Source organism: Oryza glaberrima, chromosome 10 (assembly GCF_000147395.1).
Source record: "Oryza glaberrima chromosome 10, OglaRS2, whole genome shotgun sequence".
In the NCBI taxonomy this organism is placed as follows: domain Eukaryota; kingdom Viridiplantae; phylum Streptophyta; class Magnoliopsida; order Poales; family Poaceae; genus Oryza; species Oryza glaberrima.
The window spans coordinates 19,160,218-19,177,001 of NC_068335.1; the positions used below are offsets into that span (position 1 = coordinate 19,160,218).

The 16,784-nt window shown below is 41.2% G+C and overlaps 2 protein-coding genes across 2 annotated transcripts; both read right to left on the bottom strand.

Annotated features, from left to right (window-relative positions):
• Positions 1-7,168: 7,168 nt before the first annotated feature.
• On the bottom strand, positions 7,169-9,713 carry LOC127785990 (uncharacterized). The gene is made up of 2 exons (XM_052313310.1): positions 9,183-9,713; positions 7,169-7,800 (listed from the first exon to the last, which is right to left on the bottom strand). The coding sequence occupies exons 1-2, from the start codon at positions 9,624-9,626 to the stop codon at positions 7,492-7,494; spliced, it is 753 nt and encodes a 250-aa protein (XP_052169270.1). The 5' UTR covers positions 9,627-9,713; the 3' UTR covers positions 7,169-7,491.
• A 2,130-nt stretch (positions 9,714-11,843) lies between these two features.
• LOC127753491 (SH3 domain-containing protein 2-like) lies at positions 11,844-15,367 on the bottom strand. The gene is made up of 10 exons (XM_052278973.1): positions 15,047-15,367; positions 14,789-14,905; positions 14,586-14,655; positions 14,333-14,484; positions 13,354-13,455; positions 12,940-13,140; positions 12,781-12,843; positions 12,501-12,656; positions 12,305-12,379; positions 11,844-12,191 (listed from the first exon to the last, which is right to left on the bottom strand). Exons 1-10 carry the CDS (start codon positions 15,104-15,106, stop codon positions 12,075-12,077), a joined length of 1,113 nt encoding a protein of 370 aa, XP_052134933.1. The 5' UTR covers positions 15,107-15,367; the 3' UTR covers positions 11,844-12,074.
• Between the last annotated feature and the right edge of the window lie 1,417 nt (positions 15,368-16,784).

The following is a 16,784-nucleotide window of genomic DNA, read 5'->3' on the forward strand; positions in this document are numbered from 1 at the left end:
CTTCTAAGTTGCCACATGACACTCTAATAAATTAGAGAAATCGAAGAAATTACAAGAAAAAAGCAAAACATCTAGCCCTCGATTTTCACTTAATACGGTGGACCCAATATTCTACATTATTAGAAAAATCCCAAAACCCATCTCCACCGCCCCCCTCCTCTTGGGCCACCTCTTCTCGCGGTACGTACATCCCTCTCTCTCTCTCTTTCCTTCCTTCCTTCTTTTAATCTTCTAGCTAACAAATTAATAAAAATCATAAAAATTCTAATTTTATAAAAGTTGATGGACCCATTAATTTTAACCATCCGATCTTTATTTAAAAAGAAAATCTGGTACCTGCACCCTCACCGCCACATCCATACGTGCGTTCGCACATAACCCTCCTAACGCTCCCCTCCTTTTCTATTTCTTAAGCTAACTTCTATTTTTTAAGCTAAGACTCTTCAAAAATTAATAATTGGATTTCTAAATGATCGTAAATCTCAAGTTAATTTTTTTCTCATTTTTTGAATTATTGTGCTATATATAATTAAATACATAATTCGAGATCCATATACATAGCTCAAACTTCTAATATAAATGTTTAAGAGCAAATTTTTAAACAACATATTAAACAAATATTAAATTTAGATCCATTAAACGCTCCTAAATCGCCACGCGGCTATCATACCAATGCTCCTAAATGACATGTAACCCTCTAATAAATTATAAAAAATCACAGGAATTATATTTAAAATAATCTAACCATTGATTTTTTTTTCAATATTTACAATCATTAGATCTAATATTAATCTTAACCTACTTAAAAACTTCAAGATGATTCTATCCTCCATTGCTTGATGATGCCATCCATGAGTCAGCCGCATGTACTCCGCATATATGTTCCGTTCACGAGAGAGAGAGCGCGCGATTCTGACTCAAATTGAAAAATAAAAAAACCAAATCATTTGACTCAGCTCACTGAAAGAAAAAAGCAAATGAAAAAATATCTTACTTCTAATTTGAAATTAATTTGCCATACCTGTTTTTAACAAGCCAAAACATATGCGGGCTATCTTCCTAGTTATTATTAATACTAAAATACGGATCGATGTTAAGCAATTACTAAGTATGAAGGCTTACCCATACTACCGATGACCCCCATACCCTTTGACTGATTGACCCATGCAGACATGCTTACCTACCAGTACTTATCAAGTTATCAGTAACTTCAGCTAGCTTCCGGTCAAAGTTGCACTACTGAAATGTTCAGAAGAGACAAGCAAATTCTTCCCTTGTCCAGATGTGAAGGCTGTATCTTTCGATAAGCTCGTGCAAGAGAATACTTAGCCACAGTTGCAGACAAAAACAGATTAGTCGTTGATAGCCAAGTAAAGAATAAAAGTAAGGAATATTTCGTCACTAGCTACTTAGCTAGCAGTGGGTGAAAAAGAACAGGCTCACAGCAAAAGCCATTCTCTTCAGTGCCTTGTGTTCATATATGTTGGTTATTTTGTGAGATAAAATCACAGTTTTGACAATGACAAGCAGTTCAGTAGCTTAGTCAGCAGACCAAAATTCACGTTGTCGATAACTGTAACTTTTGTCAACATTAGAACATAAATAATTAATTATTCGCAAAAAAAATGATTTTTCCTCATGTGGAATGGTACTCTGGTTTGAAAGTACTGTAGTTTTCACCTAGGTCAGTGATAAGGATTCCGGAGTAAACTTTTACAATTTGAGTAACTCTTGGTCACCTACTCATGGTGGTTAGGCTAACATAAAACCTAGATATATTAATTAATCAACTAGTATCTGGATTATTTTCCCTATTGGGGAAGAATATTACTTCCTCCGTCTCACAATATAAGTCATTTTAGCATTTCCTATATTTATATTGATGCTAATGAATCTAAATAGATATATATATGTCTAGATTCATTAGCATCAATATGAATGTGAAAAATGCTAGAATAACTTATATTGTGAAACGGATGTAGTACTGTAGATTAGCTAGGTGGTCCTAACCCGGGCTGATCCATATTTCCATAGCTATCAGCCCATATTTCTCTGTCACCTTACAGAGTTTAGAATACACAGCTATCTATAGCAAACAGAGGATCCAATTTGCAATCATGCCCACTGTTCCAGTGATAATCATAATGTGTTTGTTGTCAAATGGTATATATTATTCTAAACAAATGTCAGTTAGTGATGACTGCTGTCAAGTAAAAAACTGCCAAGTGGTTAATGATGACATAATTATACCAGGAATAAATTGGTACACTGTACTCTCTCTTTTTTTTTGGTGCTAGGAGGAATAATTAGTACTCTGGAAGATCAAGTGATGGCAACCATGGTTATTTTAAACATATATGGTCAATCCCACCTAACCAGACCATCCCATTTTCAAAGTAAAATGACTTGAATTTTCCTTTGAGAAAAGTCACACACAATGCACATGCGCCCTTTGTGGCAAACTTAGCATGAGTTTTGTAGGGATTTTTTTTTTAAAAAAAAAAGATGCAAGCACATGTGTATATAGTACATATATAGGTGGTTCATTGATAATATATTTATTTTATTTGAGTGATTATCTTTTCTGCATTTTATATAGTACTATTGGTGTACCGTGACAGTTTTTTTTTTCCACTGAATGGGTCCCTAGAATGAATTAACAGAACGAAATTAGTGCGCCTTTTTGTCGGACGATTTAATCAGAACATACAGTGAATCGATAATGACCTAGTCCTTTGATCATCGTATGCATGTCACTATCAGAGATAAAATCTCGAACTTGTTTTGACCATAGTTGATGATTGCCTGCAATTAGGTCACTCTGTATTAAGCATGACGTGTGGCTGTGAACATCAAAACAATGCAAGACAATTCCAGCTAGGATCTAACGGGAGCTGTTCAATCTCAGTTGCATCCGACGATTCTTATTATTCCAATGACGTGGCATAACCTGATGATGGGAAAGGTTAATCTTTTCACTACTTTAGATTAGATGCAAGACGAAGGATAAATAAGAAATGTGGTCGTCGGAAGCCTATGAAATCGTTTCCTCTGTAAACTTGATATTTTGTTGTTATCAAAGTTCAGAATTTTTTTCGAAGTCACCACAAATACTTTGATGCCTATCATTAAATGAATAATTAGCTATAAATACAAGCATCTATGTTAAATTTCTACGGATAGTTAATTTCACAATAAGAAAACTAACCAGTTGAGAATTATGAACTTCCAAATGCTGAGGAATAAAAGAAGGCTCCTAATAATACACCTTGGCACGCTCATGATATGGTCTCCAGTGTTTACTTTTGACATTTCCTCTGTCCTATCCTATGTGTCCATCAAATCTTTTCAACGTACAACTATATAAAAAGCTGAAATATTTTATCATGACAATCTAATCTAATGATATCATTTTTATGTAACAAAATGTTCGAACTTTTCGTATATATTAGTCACCAAAGCTTGAAGGATTTAACAGCTAGTAGCATCTAAAACATCATCGCTTAGAATCTGAGTAGTACCTTAAATCAGCAACATTAATTCAATCCTCCACTGGCTGATTTATATTTTTTTTGTACTTTCTTTTCCAGAGATTTCAATGGCTGGCTGCTACTTTTCAAGGAAATCATGTCATGCTTAACTCATGCTCTAATTTAATCCGTGCATGTTTTTAGCCATGCGTACCTTTTCTCTAAAATAATCAGTTTCTGTTTGGCTACGTGTAAATTTTGAAATGCATCCTAGAGGAAGACCAACTTCTGTTTGGCCGGTTTGCTGATGGCACATCAGACATGAATAAGATGATATGTGAGGTCGATCAGTGACTAAAGGCAGAGTTTCTATAGTTTAAAGGCCTCCTTTGGAATACACTATAATTTTACATGACTTTTGATAAAAAAAATAAAATTCCTATAAAATTCCCACAATTTGAAGGAGGGCTAAAACCATATGAATTTCTTGGAATCTTCAATTCTCACAGTAGTTGGGAAGAATTCCATGTTCCAAAAAATGCCTTAACGTCAATAGATGATGATGAAAACTCATTTCACGTTAGAGAACGAAGAAACGAAAGGACACATAGTCTAACGGTTACAGTGCTTAGGTAACATCTCTAGACTATAGGTTTGACTCCCCATATGAGCGGATTTTAAGCCTGGTTAAAAAAGTAAGCCAGTAGTAAAAATATGTGTTAAGAATCCTCCTATGAAAGATGCCCCACGGACTAAGGATTGATCCGTAGAAAACGAGTCCATGTGATAGAGGGTAGGGTTCATGGTCTTTCTCAGCCAATTTGGTCTTCTTAATGAAAAGTCATGGGGGGACTTTCCCCATAAATAATCGAGTTGTTATTTAAAATAAAATAGAAACAACAACAAGCTATATTCACGTGGTTTTACTTTTCTATGCCAAAAATCATATCCATCTTTATACAGAGAGCATAAATAAAGAGGTATAGTACTGTTCACCTCTGTTTTTTTTCTCTTTAATTTATCATTCACCATAGTGACGGTGGATCTAAATGGAAGGAGGAAGGCTACCATCTGACAGATGATCTGGTGTCTGGAAGCAGCTGGGTGGAGTAAGAGGGCTCTCAGCAGGGTGGCCGGAGCCTAATCTGATAGCATTATTTTGCTTCCCGTGGTAGCAACAAGAAATATTTGGGAGGCCAAACCTGAAGAAGACCCCAACACACCAGCCGTCAGATGATCACCATCATTTCATTTGTTGTTCCTGTGTTAATTTCCTCCCAGAAAAGAAATTATGCTTTTATGCTTTTGTAGGTAGAATTTCTGATACGTGTCACGCGAGGACCACGTCTGCTCAGGTGTTAGTTTTCACGGAAAGGACATGGCAGCTTGGAAAATTCAAGATGCAGCAAAAGGCAAGACAGAAGAGGTATTTCTTGTTCTTAAATAAAGTGAAAAAAATGGTAGGATTATGTTTTTTTTTTTGTTGGAGAGAAGGTGGTCCTAGGTAAATGACACGTCATTTGTGGAGATCACACAAATGACACACATCAGAGGTTGATATGAGCATGGAAGGGGCTATTCAAATTGTAAACAAAATAAACCTTACCAAATTTTGGTAAGTTGGCAATATTAGCAAAATTTTGGCATAATTTTTTTATGTATTTACTAAAGTTTGCAAAAAAAACTAAATATATGCAAAATTTTGGTAATTTTACATAAAAAATGGTATGGTTTGAAATTGCATCAATCTGAATAGCCCCGAAGTATTCAATTACAACGCCAAGGAATTACTCTCAAACATTTCTTAAAAAATAACTCATAATATTAATGTATAATGCATTATTGTAAGCTTAATGGAGAAGATAATTTGATCCGCTATTGGAAAATGAAATGCCATTACCCTCGAAAAAAAGGGAAAATGAAATGCAAAGTGTGCTTGATAAGGCTTGAGCTTGAGACCAGTTGTATATGATGAACAGTACGTTCATGATAGGTGCGTGGACTTTGAATAGCAGTACTTATCATCATCACTAACTTCATTTAGAACTATTCATAAACGTCAGTACATTTTTGACTATCCCATTAATCACCATGCATGTGTCTCATGTGCCTTCATGTAACATTTACGTCCAAACACCACAAACTCGATCAGAAGCTTTCAACAACAAATGGGAACTGCAATTGGATTGTGAAGGACCAAATGTTGAAACTCTGTTATGCATCAGTGACCTTTTGGCTCCAATCAAATGACAAGTCAAAGATTGCAAGAACTCACCAACCATTACGATTGTGACAAACCCAAAAGGGGACAGCATTTTGTGTAAACGACAGCGTTTTGTTGATTTACCCAGGCAACAAAACCTCAAATTTTCCTTCTGTGGTAGGTTCAATTAGAACGCAGAAAAAAAAAATTGCAGTGCCTCTAGAAGGAGAGTCCACAGTCATGAATGAGCTTCATGAAATTGAGATGTTCAGAAACCACAAAGTTATACATGTACTTCAAAGTTGTAATGTGAAATTAAGACTGCTCTGGGTAGTCGCTTAATTCATCTCAACCCTAGGTGGAGCTGACGCATGGTCTTAACCCGGGTGATGATGCTATATATTATGCTAAAACGGTTGGTGACTTGGTGAAGATCCTGGTCAAATGAGACCTTTGCGATATTTTATTGCAGTAATAAGAATTTAGCAAGAAAAAGTTACTAGTATATATAGCTAGCCTTTTTCCTTTATGATATATTTATATATGCTCCCGTCGTTTGCGAATTATGGAATGAGCGAAATGCAAGATAGTCCTCATCAAAGAGGCTCGTGCTTAAGTGCCGAGCAGGGGCAAAGAGCCTAGCTGACCTAAGCTGGAGGGTAAAACTACTTCTTTTTTTTCCTTTTATTTCTTTGTTTTTCAACTGCTCTGTCCTTTTCCTCTCCTCTATTTAATAATATGTAAAATGAAATCCTCCTGCCTATTTATTTTTTAAAAAAAATGGTTGGAGGCCTAGAACGTTGATAATTATTGATGATGAGGAACACAATTTAAAAAGGCCGGGTGGTTCTTAAGTCTTAACATAATTTTTTGAGTTGAATATGCCCATGGATCTTCGGTTGCTGCTGGCCCTGCTGCAGACAGCACCACAAAAAAGTACCCAACAAATATGCACTTGCAATCATTTCAAATAATTGTAGAGCACCACAGTACCCAACAAATATGTTCTGCTTTAGCGTGTGTTCTTCTTCTGATGGTTGTTTTGATCTTGCGAAATCATTTGCTAGTATTCCTAGCACTTTCTTCCCTCTTTTTTCATCTTGCTCGTGCTAGAAATTAAATGTACTCTATTACATTCTCTAGGCATATGGCTAACCTGAAAGTTGACAAAATTTATCGTCAACAGTTGTTTCAGTTCCAGGGCCAAAAGCCGCCGCAATTGGAGAGATCATAGACTGTTACTGCTTGTTCTGCATCAGTTTCCAGGGGAAACTCTCCCAATTCCCAGCTCTACCGCCTCGGGCTGTAAAGCTGTGAAAGGCTAAGGCCTGACATTTGCGGCCCAATAACGACCAACATAAATGAGAGCCTGAGAGGAATGCATGTTCCTCTGTTGGGATTTGAAGGACCACAAGCATGAACTAATTTAACCGTGTTTACATCAGTCAGATTAGATATAGGCATGAACTAATTCAACCGTGTTTACATCAGTCAGATTTGATATATTTTACCAAACTTTGCTGGAAACCTTGAATAGGGCATATGAGTTGTTCATCAGTCAGATTTTCTCAGCTAATCAGGTTTCCAGTGTGGAGCTTCAAATTCAGGTGCATCTTATTTTCTTATTGTGCATTACTTTAGAACTTCCTTTTGAATAAAGAGGAAATGATCCTACACAATTTACAGCATATGGTTGGACCATAGTTTGATAAAAACTCAGCACTAATATCTATTATCAAATTAGATGGTCTAAAGTTTACATGATTTCCATAAGTCTAGACAATGAAAAAAAACAAGATGAAGGATTGAATGTGGCATCTATCTTCGCCCATACGACGATTCCTTAGATGCTAATGGTCTTCTCTTCTGTTGTGGCCTAAATGCTCCTCCAGATTTTATAAATCTCTTGCTTGTGCTGCTTCTAGGTTGTTCTTCTGATGGTTCTCTAGATCTTACAAATCTTGTTCTATTCCTAGCACTTTCTTCTCTCTTTTTCATCTTACTGGTGCTAGGACGATATAGAATGACAGATCGACCAATTTGGTCAACAGCAATGGATCCGGTTGACTCCTCAAGTTGTAGTATCACGTCAGGCAGCTCTCCAGGGCAGTTCAAATGAATTTTTAGCTGTCATAACATATGCCGAATGTTGAAGAACAACTTAACATCACAGAAAGGAAAGCCGAACAAAAGGGCTCACTAAAGCAAGAAAAGGCACAAGACACTAAATCCTACAGGCTTATTGGCTCTCTTACATACGAAATACGTAGAATGGAACACAGGCACACATGGAACACAGCCTTATTGGAAAATTTGTGTGCAAATTAAGTGTTGGACACAGGCACTTAGCTTCTCAATTCGAACAATTGTCTGTCACAACTTGGCTAGGCCAGAATAAAGATGTGGAGTTTATTCAGTATAAGTCAATTCCATATTTATGAAAAACTTGAGTATTTTGGTTTAATAACTATATGCATTCACAGAGGTTAGAAGTCAGATCGCTTGCTTGCACTATAACACAAATTTTGCTGCTTCTTGAAAGAGAGACTTTTGAATAAAAAAAAGCCTGTGGGTTGTAATGACTTCCGAATGAACAATGGTTTTGTGTTACCTATATGATTTGTGGCAGGGCTGACCATAGGTTAAAACCACCAAATGCAAACAGAAAAAAGCCCAACAATTATGCAACTCAGCCAAACCAAAAATACTAAAACAAGACCAATCAGAACAAGTTTAACCTGAAATCCCTGTTACTCACTTAAGACCCTAGAAGTCAGAAAACCTCTCAATTTGAAGAGGTGCATATGACCTATAGTAACAAAAGAAGTTAAGGATATCTAATATATGCCATGGGGGTAAAGTTCAAAACAACAACCCAATTAAGAAGTTTAAAGAGTGTATCCAGCGCAATTGTGTGGAAGGAATACAAACAGGAGAAAAATACATCTGTAACATGTACTGTGACTAGTATAACATATAAGGTACTGTAATAATGAGCTCATGCTGGTTTGTTTGTTTGGAAAAAAGCAATCACCATTTTTTTCACAGAATTAGCTAGCATGTAAACCACCCTTTGCATTACCTAACAAGAAATATGAGGGCCGTCAAAACGAGGTGGAAAGAGAACAAGCCAATAATAAGGAAAACTCAAGGTCAACCTAGTCATGGTTAAATTGAATATTGCATGTCTACCTAAACCAAAAGCATGCGGTTATCAGCAATTCAGCATCCTATCTACTCCTACAATCAGATTCGAACCATAAAAAGCATTAGTTAACTTTAATAACTATTGATGAATATACCCTACAGTGATCCTAATTCCCAGTTAAACAAAATCACATCACATCATTGTATATCCGTATTCGGCAGCATGATGAAGCATCCCATTTCCATTGGTATATCATACACTGAAATTGATGTATTTGTTCTCATTGTATTTGTAGGTAAACTATGTGTTGTATCATGTCACGAATTTATAATGCGAGAGGATGGGGAAAGGGGAGAGGCACCTTGAGGAGCTCGTTGGACTCGAGGTTGTCGTTGAAGGCGGCGACGACGGACGGCGTGACGCCGCCCTTGCCGACCTGCTGCGACTTGAGCCGCTTGCCGAGGCCGTGCGCGTACGACGCGAGCTCCTTCCGCTCCTTCACGCTCAGCTTCGGCCGCGGCAGCCGCGGCAGCACGAAGGTGGTGGGGCGCGCCTCTGCCTCCTCCTCCTCCTCCTCCTCCGCTTCGACCCCCTCACCATCCGGCGCAGCCACCGCCTCGGCCAGGGACGAGACGGCGGTGACGTGGCTGGGAGCTAGGAGGGAGGAGAGGAGGCGGTGGGAGGTGTAGACGCGGAGCCGAGGGGGCGGTATGGGACGGGGAGGGAGGGAGCGGAGGTGGGAGGAGAGTCGGGCGAGAGGGAGGCGGAGGAGGGTCACCGCCGCTGCCGCCGCCGCCGCCGTCATGGTGTTCGACGGAATGCGAACCCGGGAGGAGGAGGGGATAAGCAGGGGACAGCAGCGGCAAAGCCCACACAAACTGCGGAAGCAGAGAAGGGGATAAGAACTCGTGGGACCGTCTGACAGACGCTGACCCCACCCGGCAGTGTAAGATGTGATCAAAGCTTTGGTCCCACCTGACAGGGCCACGTCTCACGTATGACCTGTATAGTACTCCCTCCGTCCCTTAAGGTGTGTTTGGTTTGGGGACAAGTGGGATGGGTTAGACCTATCCCAGTTTTTTAGGATGGCATGGTTCTAGTTGTGTGTTTGGTTTATGGTATGGGATGGTTATAGTTTTTTGTTTGGTAGAAAGGATTGAGATGGGATAGGATGGACAATGTTTCACGGACAGTTAGGTCCGTCTGCTCCCAGCGGCTAGGTTGGAACGAGTGGTGAGAATGGGGACGGAGGAGCTCGTCGGCGCGAGCGGAGGAGAGGCGGAGGCGGGCGCGGACGAGCGGCGGCGGCCAGTCACGGACAAGGCGGCGGCCGGTCGCGGAGGCGAGGTGAGGTGAGGCGCGGACAAGTGGCGGCGGTCGGTCGCGGACGAGGCGGCGATTGGTCGTGGAGGCGAGGAGAGGCGAGGCGAGGCGCGGACGAGCGACGGCGGTCGGCCACGGAGGCGGTCGCGGACGAGGCGGCGACCGGTCGTGGAGGCGAGGTGAGGCGAGGCGAGGCGAGGCGCAGACGAGCGGCGGCTAGTCCCGGAGGTGACGAGGCGCGGACGAGCAACGGCGCCGATCGCAGACAAGGCGACGGCGGTCAGTCGCAGACGAGGCGGCGGCCGGTCGTGGAGGCGAGGCGAGGTGGAGGGAGCAGGCGGAGGAGGACGGAGCAGCGCCAGGGGAGGGAGTGGTGCCGGGGGAGGGACGGGCGGCCGTGGCGGTGCCGCGGCGGAGCTGAGCGGGAGGGTGTGGGAGCTGACGACGAGCGGCGGCGGTCGGTCGCGGAGGCGGTCGCGGACGAGGTGATGGCCGGTCGCGGAGGCGGAGGTCGACGCGGATGAGGCGGCGGCGCTGCGGCGGAGCCGAGCGGGAGGCTACGGGAGCTGACGCCGTGGGCTCCGTCGAAGTGGGATGGATTGGTCCGGCCGATTTTGGCGGACCGTTTCATCCCAGATCTGAGAGGAATATTCCTCTCCAGGGACCATCCAGTCCCACTCACCTCTCAACCAAACACCCCTAAAAGTGGGTTCATCCCATCCCATCCCATCCAATCCTTGCAACCAAACACTACCTAAGAGATTAGGCCCTGTTTGGGTAAGCTTGTCCCAGCTGCAGCTTTTTCCAAAAACTGTTTCTGCTAGAAGCTGCCCCAAACAGTCCACAGCTTCTGAGATTCTGAAAAATGAACTAAAAAGCCAGAAGCTGGAGAAGCTGGATTTCAGAGCTTTTCCAGATTCTCAGAAGCTGGCTACCAAACAGCTGCTTCTCAGAATTTAAAGCTCCTCCAAACAGGCCCTTTGAGGGCCTCATCGTTTTATTCGTTTGCCCTATGGCTTACAAGCCAAAGCCAAAATTTGAATTTTAAAACTTGATTTTGAATTTGATTTTGATGCTTTTTCAACATAGTTTTTTCTTAGCTTTGTCTTTTCAATCAGTACGAACATATATACAAAAGTTTTACTCGCATATCATTTTTTAATCGCTAATAAGCCATTATGGCTTATAACAAGTATTACCAACCGATGGGGACTTGATATTTTACTTGCACTGTTTGATCACTCGTCTTATTTAAAAAATTTGTTCAAATATAAAAAATGAAAAGTTATGCTTAAAGTACTTTGGATAATAAAGTAAGTCAAAAAAAATAATAATTCTAAAATTTTTTGAATAAGATGAATGTTCAAACAGTGCAAGCAAAATGTCAATGTCAAAATCCTTTATATTTTTATATTAGGGTATGGAGGGAATAGCTCAGAACATTTTCTTGTTTTTTTTTTCAATTTAGTTCAGACTTTCAGAAGACATATACATACGCAAGACATATACAAACTGTAAAAATGAGATCGGCACATCACCATACAGCTGAAATGAGCTGAAACCAATGTTTAATCCCTCAATTTAAATTCTGTGATTCTTCAACAAAAGGTCTTTGCGACTTTGAAACATTGATTAATTTGTCCTTCGGATATATACCTAAAAGACTATCAAGGGTGTATTTTTTAGGGAGAATGAATGTATATGAACAGTGTCCTCTCCGCTGTATATTTTGAAATATTCAGAAAGCTAGCCATGCAACAAGATGTCATACAAAAGGCTGCACTGGTTTTGACAAAAGGGGTAGTGATAATGACAATAATAGAACAAAAGAATATTTGTGATTTCTCTGATCAGAGGGTCTTTGAAGATCACGAACGATCATAATACAGTGTACAACACCAGGGTTATGTATGTATGGCTCATTGAACGCCTAGAAGACCTGGGCGACTTTACTTGCAAGCACACGGTCCCTTTTCTCGATGTAGTCGTAAGGGAACCAGCCAGCTTTCCCTCTGCGTTCACCTTCTGCCCATCCATTGTTTGACACCTGATTGAGCAGGTTAATGAACACAAGTTTAGTGTAGCCAACTTTGCCCACAAAAGTCCAGCAAAGATATGTTTATGGTTAGAAACATGTCCAATGGGAAGATAGGGCCGTACCTTCCGGACAACTATATAGTCACCAGCTGCCAGGTTGAGCTCAGTTTCACTCTCAGCACGATAAGACTGGATGGCCTGTCAAAAAGATGACCATGCATAGAAATCAGCAATAAAATCTCAACAGACAAAACTTATTAGAAGTACTGTAGTAGTAAGCTACAAACTTGTGCATTGTGGTGAAGTGATGATTGGTTACCTCAGCCAAGAAGAATTCCACAGTTTCCACCAATTCAGCGACTGTTGGATTCCTCATGAAAACACCGTTAATTTCTTCATATGAAGGTGGTGGTGGCATAGAACTCTCAACAGCTGGAGGAGGTGCTCCTTCAATTCTTTGGCGCTCAGATACCATCTGTAAAAGTAAAGAAACAAGAGACTGAATCAGGATAACCAAAACAAAGCAGTTCTTTTTCGATAGTTAACAAGTTCCTTTTCTGTATAAGTTTGATAAGGATGCTGTACAAAATCATCAGTACCTCTCTTTCAAGTTGATCAAGAATCTGCAGAACCCTCTGGTGATAACTTCTCTCAGATTCGACCTTCAGTAAGTCAGTAGTGTCATGTAAAGAAATTTTATTTCTCAAGGCAAACAAGGAACTAATCAATTGGCCAAACTAAACAAGCATAGAATATACCATTGCAATTAGTCGTTGCAAGGTCAGTCTTTGCTGTTGAGCTTCAACAGCAGTCATTGATGCGACGGCTTCCTTGCCTAGAACCCCCATGTTTGACTTTAACTCTTGCAACTTTGATTCAGCAGCCTCTAATCTTGAAATCATATCACCATTCCCAGATGTTTCTCTTAATTTCATTTGGCGCTTCGAGACTTCAATAGCCTGCAGAACTCACAGTACCTTACTAAGTTTCTTATATGATCAATGAAAATAAAATTGTGGCATAACATATCAGTGTGAAACTCAAATCTGCCACCATCACAATAGGCAGCCAACAGATAAAAAGGGTAAAGACAGTATGTTTAATAGAAATCACCATAACAATAGGCAACATATGAAGGGTAGTAAAGACAGTATGTTTCATAGTGAGATAACCTGTGCTTCGGCTTCCTGACGCATCCTGTCGTATCTTTGGGCAAGATGGCGAGCATCTTCCAAAGGAGCTCCCATCACCATAGCCCTCAACGGTTCTGCCACCTAATGATATTAATCCATATGTCAGAACAGTCTCATGCAGATTTGAGTAAAATATATGCACAAGATTACAATTTGCAAGGGTATTATGGCATTCATTGCAGAATAAGGTAGTTATTAGCCTGTGCATGGTAATGGATATTTTACAAATGATAGATGTTTTTAACAGGTGCTAGGTTAATAACAAAATAAAAACTGTAAAGACATAACATCACAAAATGAAGTCATACGCCAATAGGTAGCCATCCGCTGCTAGCAACCAGCTACAGCCTACAGTTGAAATCTTAGACGCTATAAGTCATTTCTCCCACCCGTGAACAGTAGTACATGCAGTAAGTTTCCCCACTTTCTATCTTCTACTTTGTTTGTGTGTGTGTGTGTGTGTTGGGGGTGGGGGGTGGGGGCATGTTTGAAATAGTTAAGAGCATAAAAGGAACTAGGACAAGGCTCTGAACCTGGCAAATCACTCACCTTCAATAACTAAATAGCAAATCTAGAGTCTAGATACATTAATGAGCACGGATGTATTACCACAAATAACCATAATATATATTGTTATCCTACGAGCACAGCACATTACGTTGAGTCATAGACAGGGTTAAAAAAACATATTACAAGATGGTGTTTTGTCTTGTTGTATGGTAACTGACATACGAATCAAGGAGACAATGCATGAATCGAATCTATGTGTCATTCTCTGGCTCTACTTGATCAAATGCAGAAAAATTCCAAGCATAGCAGATAACGCATCAGACCGGCTCTACTTAATTAAATGCAGAAGAATTTCAAGCATAACAGATAACACATCAGTCAATCTTACATAATATTATGCCTATGTATATCATATGGAGATTATGAATATGAAACCATCAAACAGTACCTGAGTACCCAGTGCTTTCAGCAGGTTCCCTCTCTCCTTCTCCATCAGTGAGCGTGCTTTGGCGAAACACAACGCCGCCTTCGACAGCGTGCTTCCGCTGGTGCAAGTGTTCTCCGCTCCATACTTCTTGCCATCCTCGCATAACTTATTACCTGCAAACCACAAAAGCACATTGCGAACCCACATTCAAAAATGATAAACAGGATGCGGTACTCGCGAACAATTGAGAAACAACAGTCCAGCATTTCCTTACCGATTTCGACCTGCTTCGACCCTGTGACAATGTATCCCTCCACCCCGCGAACTATGTCCCTTTGGAAGTGCTGCAATGGCGGTGCAAAAGGGCAGCACATTTCTAAGCGAGGCAATGGAATGGAAGGCGAAATGGCAGCAAGAACATAGCTAAGGCAGGGCTGGTTACCATAAGTAAAACTGCAAGGGAACAAATCCAAGTACCTTAGCGGCGCGCGTGGAGATGTAGAGCTTCTCGAGCTTGGAGTGCTGCTGCGCCTCGGCCTCGTCGGCGAACGCGCCGTCCGCGCCGTACCCGCCCCCGAACTGCTTCATCACGGCCTGCGATGCGAAACTCCCGAGGTGTCAGCCATGGGAGAGCGCGCGCGAGCGGCAGCACGAGATCTCGACCGGAGGGAGACACGGCGAGCTGGGATCGAGGAATCCACGAGGAGGGGTAGGGAATCTCGAATCTGGGTTCACCTGCTGCTGCCGGGCGACCTGCTCCCGGAGCTTGGACGCCTGCTTCCGGATGGCCTCCATCGGCGACCGTGGCGGCGATCGAATCGCCGCCGAGACTGCCTGGATGAGGACGCCGACGACGACGAGGTCGGCGGAGATGGGGGCGGAGGCGGGGAGGAATGGAGCGGAATCGGGAGGGAATCCGATGGGCGTGGAATGGAAGGGGGGGAGGGAGATCTGAATCGGAGGCGAGGTGGTGGCGAATGGCGGTGGTGGGCGATGGCCGATGGGTTGAGAGGCTCTCGACTCCGGCTTGCTCCTTTCTTCTTCTTCTTTTTTTTTACTTTTTTTCTGTTTTATTGATTGATTATTTTGATTTTCTCTTCTCCGATTGGCTCGTTGCGACCGTCGGATGGTGAGATTGATTGAGAGAACCGTTGGTTGGGTTGATGGATAGGAGGATGCAGTAGTATATGACACGGTATGCACCCTCCGTAAAAAAAAAAAACTCAACTCCTACAATTTAAATTTTATCCCACCAAAAAACAACTTCTACCATTCTACCTATACTCAACACGTAAAATGAGAAGTTTTATCACTTTAATATCCTTTACCTACCCATAACTTTTACTACTTTTTTTTCCAATGATTAAGGTCATTTTAGTCATTCTCCATCTCCACTAACTCCACATCGGATGCTAGGAATGGCTTTTTTTAGACAGAGGGAGTACTCCCTTCGATTGTTGTTATATTACGAGACTGAGGGCCCCTTTGAATTGCATGATTGATAAAACATAGGAACAAGAAAAACGTACGATTTTAATAGGAATGTAAGTGTAAAACAGATGATAGCAAAACGCAGGAAAAAATAGAGAAATGACCGTTTGATTAAACCGCAGGAAAAACACACGAACAGGATGAGAGATATATACTTAAAGGAAAGTTACAAGAGGTTGAAGCTATTCCTAAATTTTCTCCAAAATCTCTATAGGATAGTCCATTCCATAGGAATTTCAAAGGTTTCAAAGGGCTTCATAGAAAATTTTTCTATAGGATTGAAATCCTCCAAAATTCCTATGTTTTTCCTCTAAATCAAAGGAGCCCTGAAGGAATACTATGTTAAATTCAATTATATATATTTTTTTAGACGGAGAGAGCACTCTCAGTTCAAGTGTTTGCAACTTCGATCATAGATATGTGATATCGGTACACAGTATAGTGGCACGCCGTACATTTGAAGAAGATGCATTCTTTGCTATAGATATTTTGTAATTCGCATATAAGCGTCAAATCTTTAAATTCGGTTTGGATGTAAGAGTTTTAAATAGATTCCATAGAATTTTAACAGGAGTTAACTAGATTTTCACATTTGGAAGATTCAAATTTAACACTAAACGTCCACTGGTTAAGGATCCAATTGGACACCCACCTGATAGTGATTCTGCAACTGCAAGTACTACCAGGGCATGAGTCCCGGTTATAACTTGGCAGGTTTTAGCCTGGGTCCAAGTGGAAAAAACGATTTGGCTGGTCTCGCCATCCGTCGGTAGTGAGACTGAGACACCGATGGGCGGTCTTGTAATAGCGAGTCAATAACAACCAGATTGTACAAGTCACAAGTGCAAGCACTCTTTCAACTAGGAGCAGAAAAGGACGCACAAACCTCACCAGCTTCAACTGCAAGCCAGCAACACAGCTTATCACACACCTGCCTTTTAGTTTCACAAGCTTCGTCACGACGTCCAGATCACAGGCTCAC

Excerpts from the sequence above, each read along its gene's own strand:
- LOC127785990 (XM_052313310.1), bottom strand. The coding sequence starts at position 9,626 with ATGACGGCGGCGGCGGCGGCAGCGGCGGTGACCCTCCTCCGCCTCCCT. Across the intron at positions 7,801-9,182 it reads AGTCCAACGAGCTCCTCAAG|CTAAAAATTCATTTGAACTG; the intron begins GTGCCTCTCCCC and ends ATGTTATGACAG.
- LOC127753491 (XM_052278973.1), bottom strand. The coding sequence starts at position 15,106 with ATGGAGGCCATCCGGAAGCAGGCGTCCAAGCTCCGGGAGCAGGTCGCC. Across the intron at positions 12,657-12,780 it reads TTGATCAACTTGAAAGAGAG|ATGGTATCTGAGCGCCAAAG; the intron begins GTACTGATGATT and ends TTACTTTTACAG. Across the intron at positions 12,192-12,304 it reads ACTATATAGTTGTCCGGAAG|GTGTCAAACAATGGATGGGC; the intron begins GTACGGCCCTAT and ends CTGCTCAATCAG.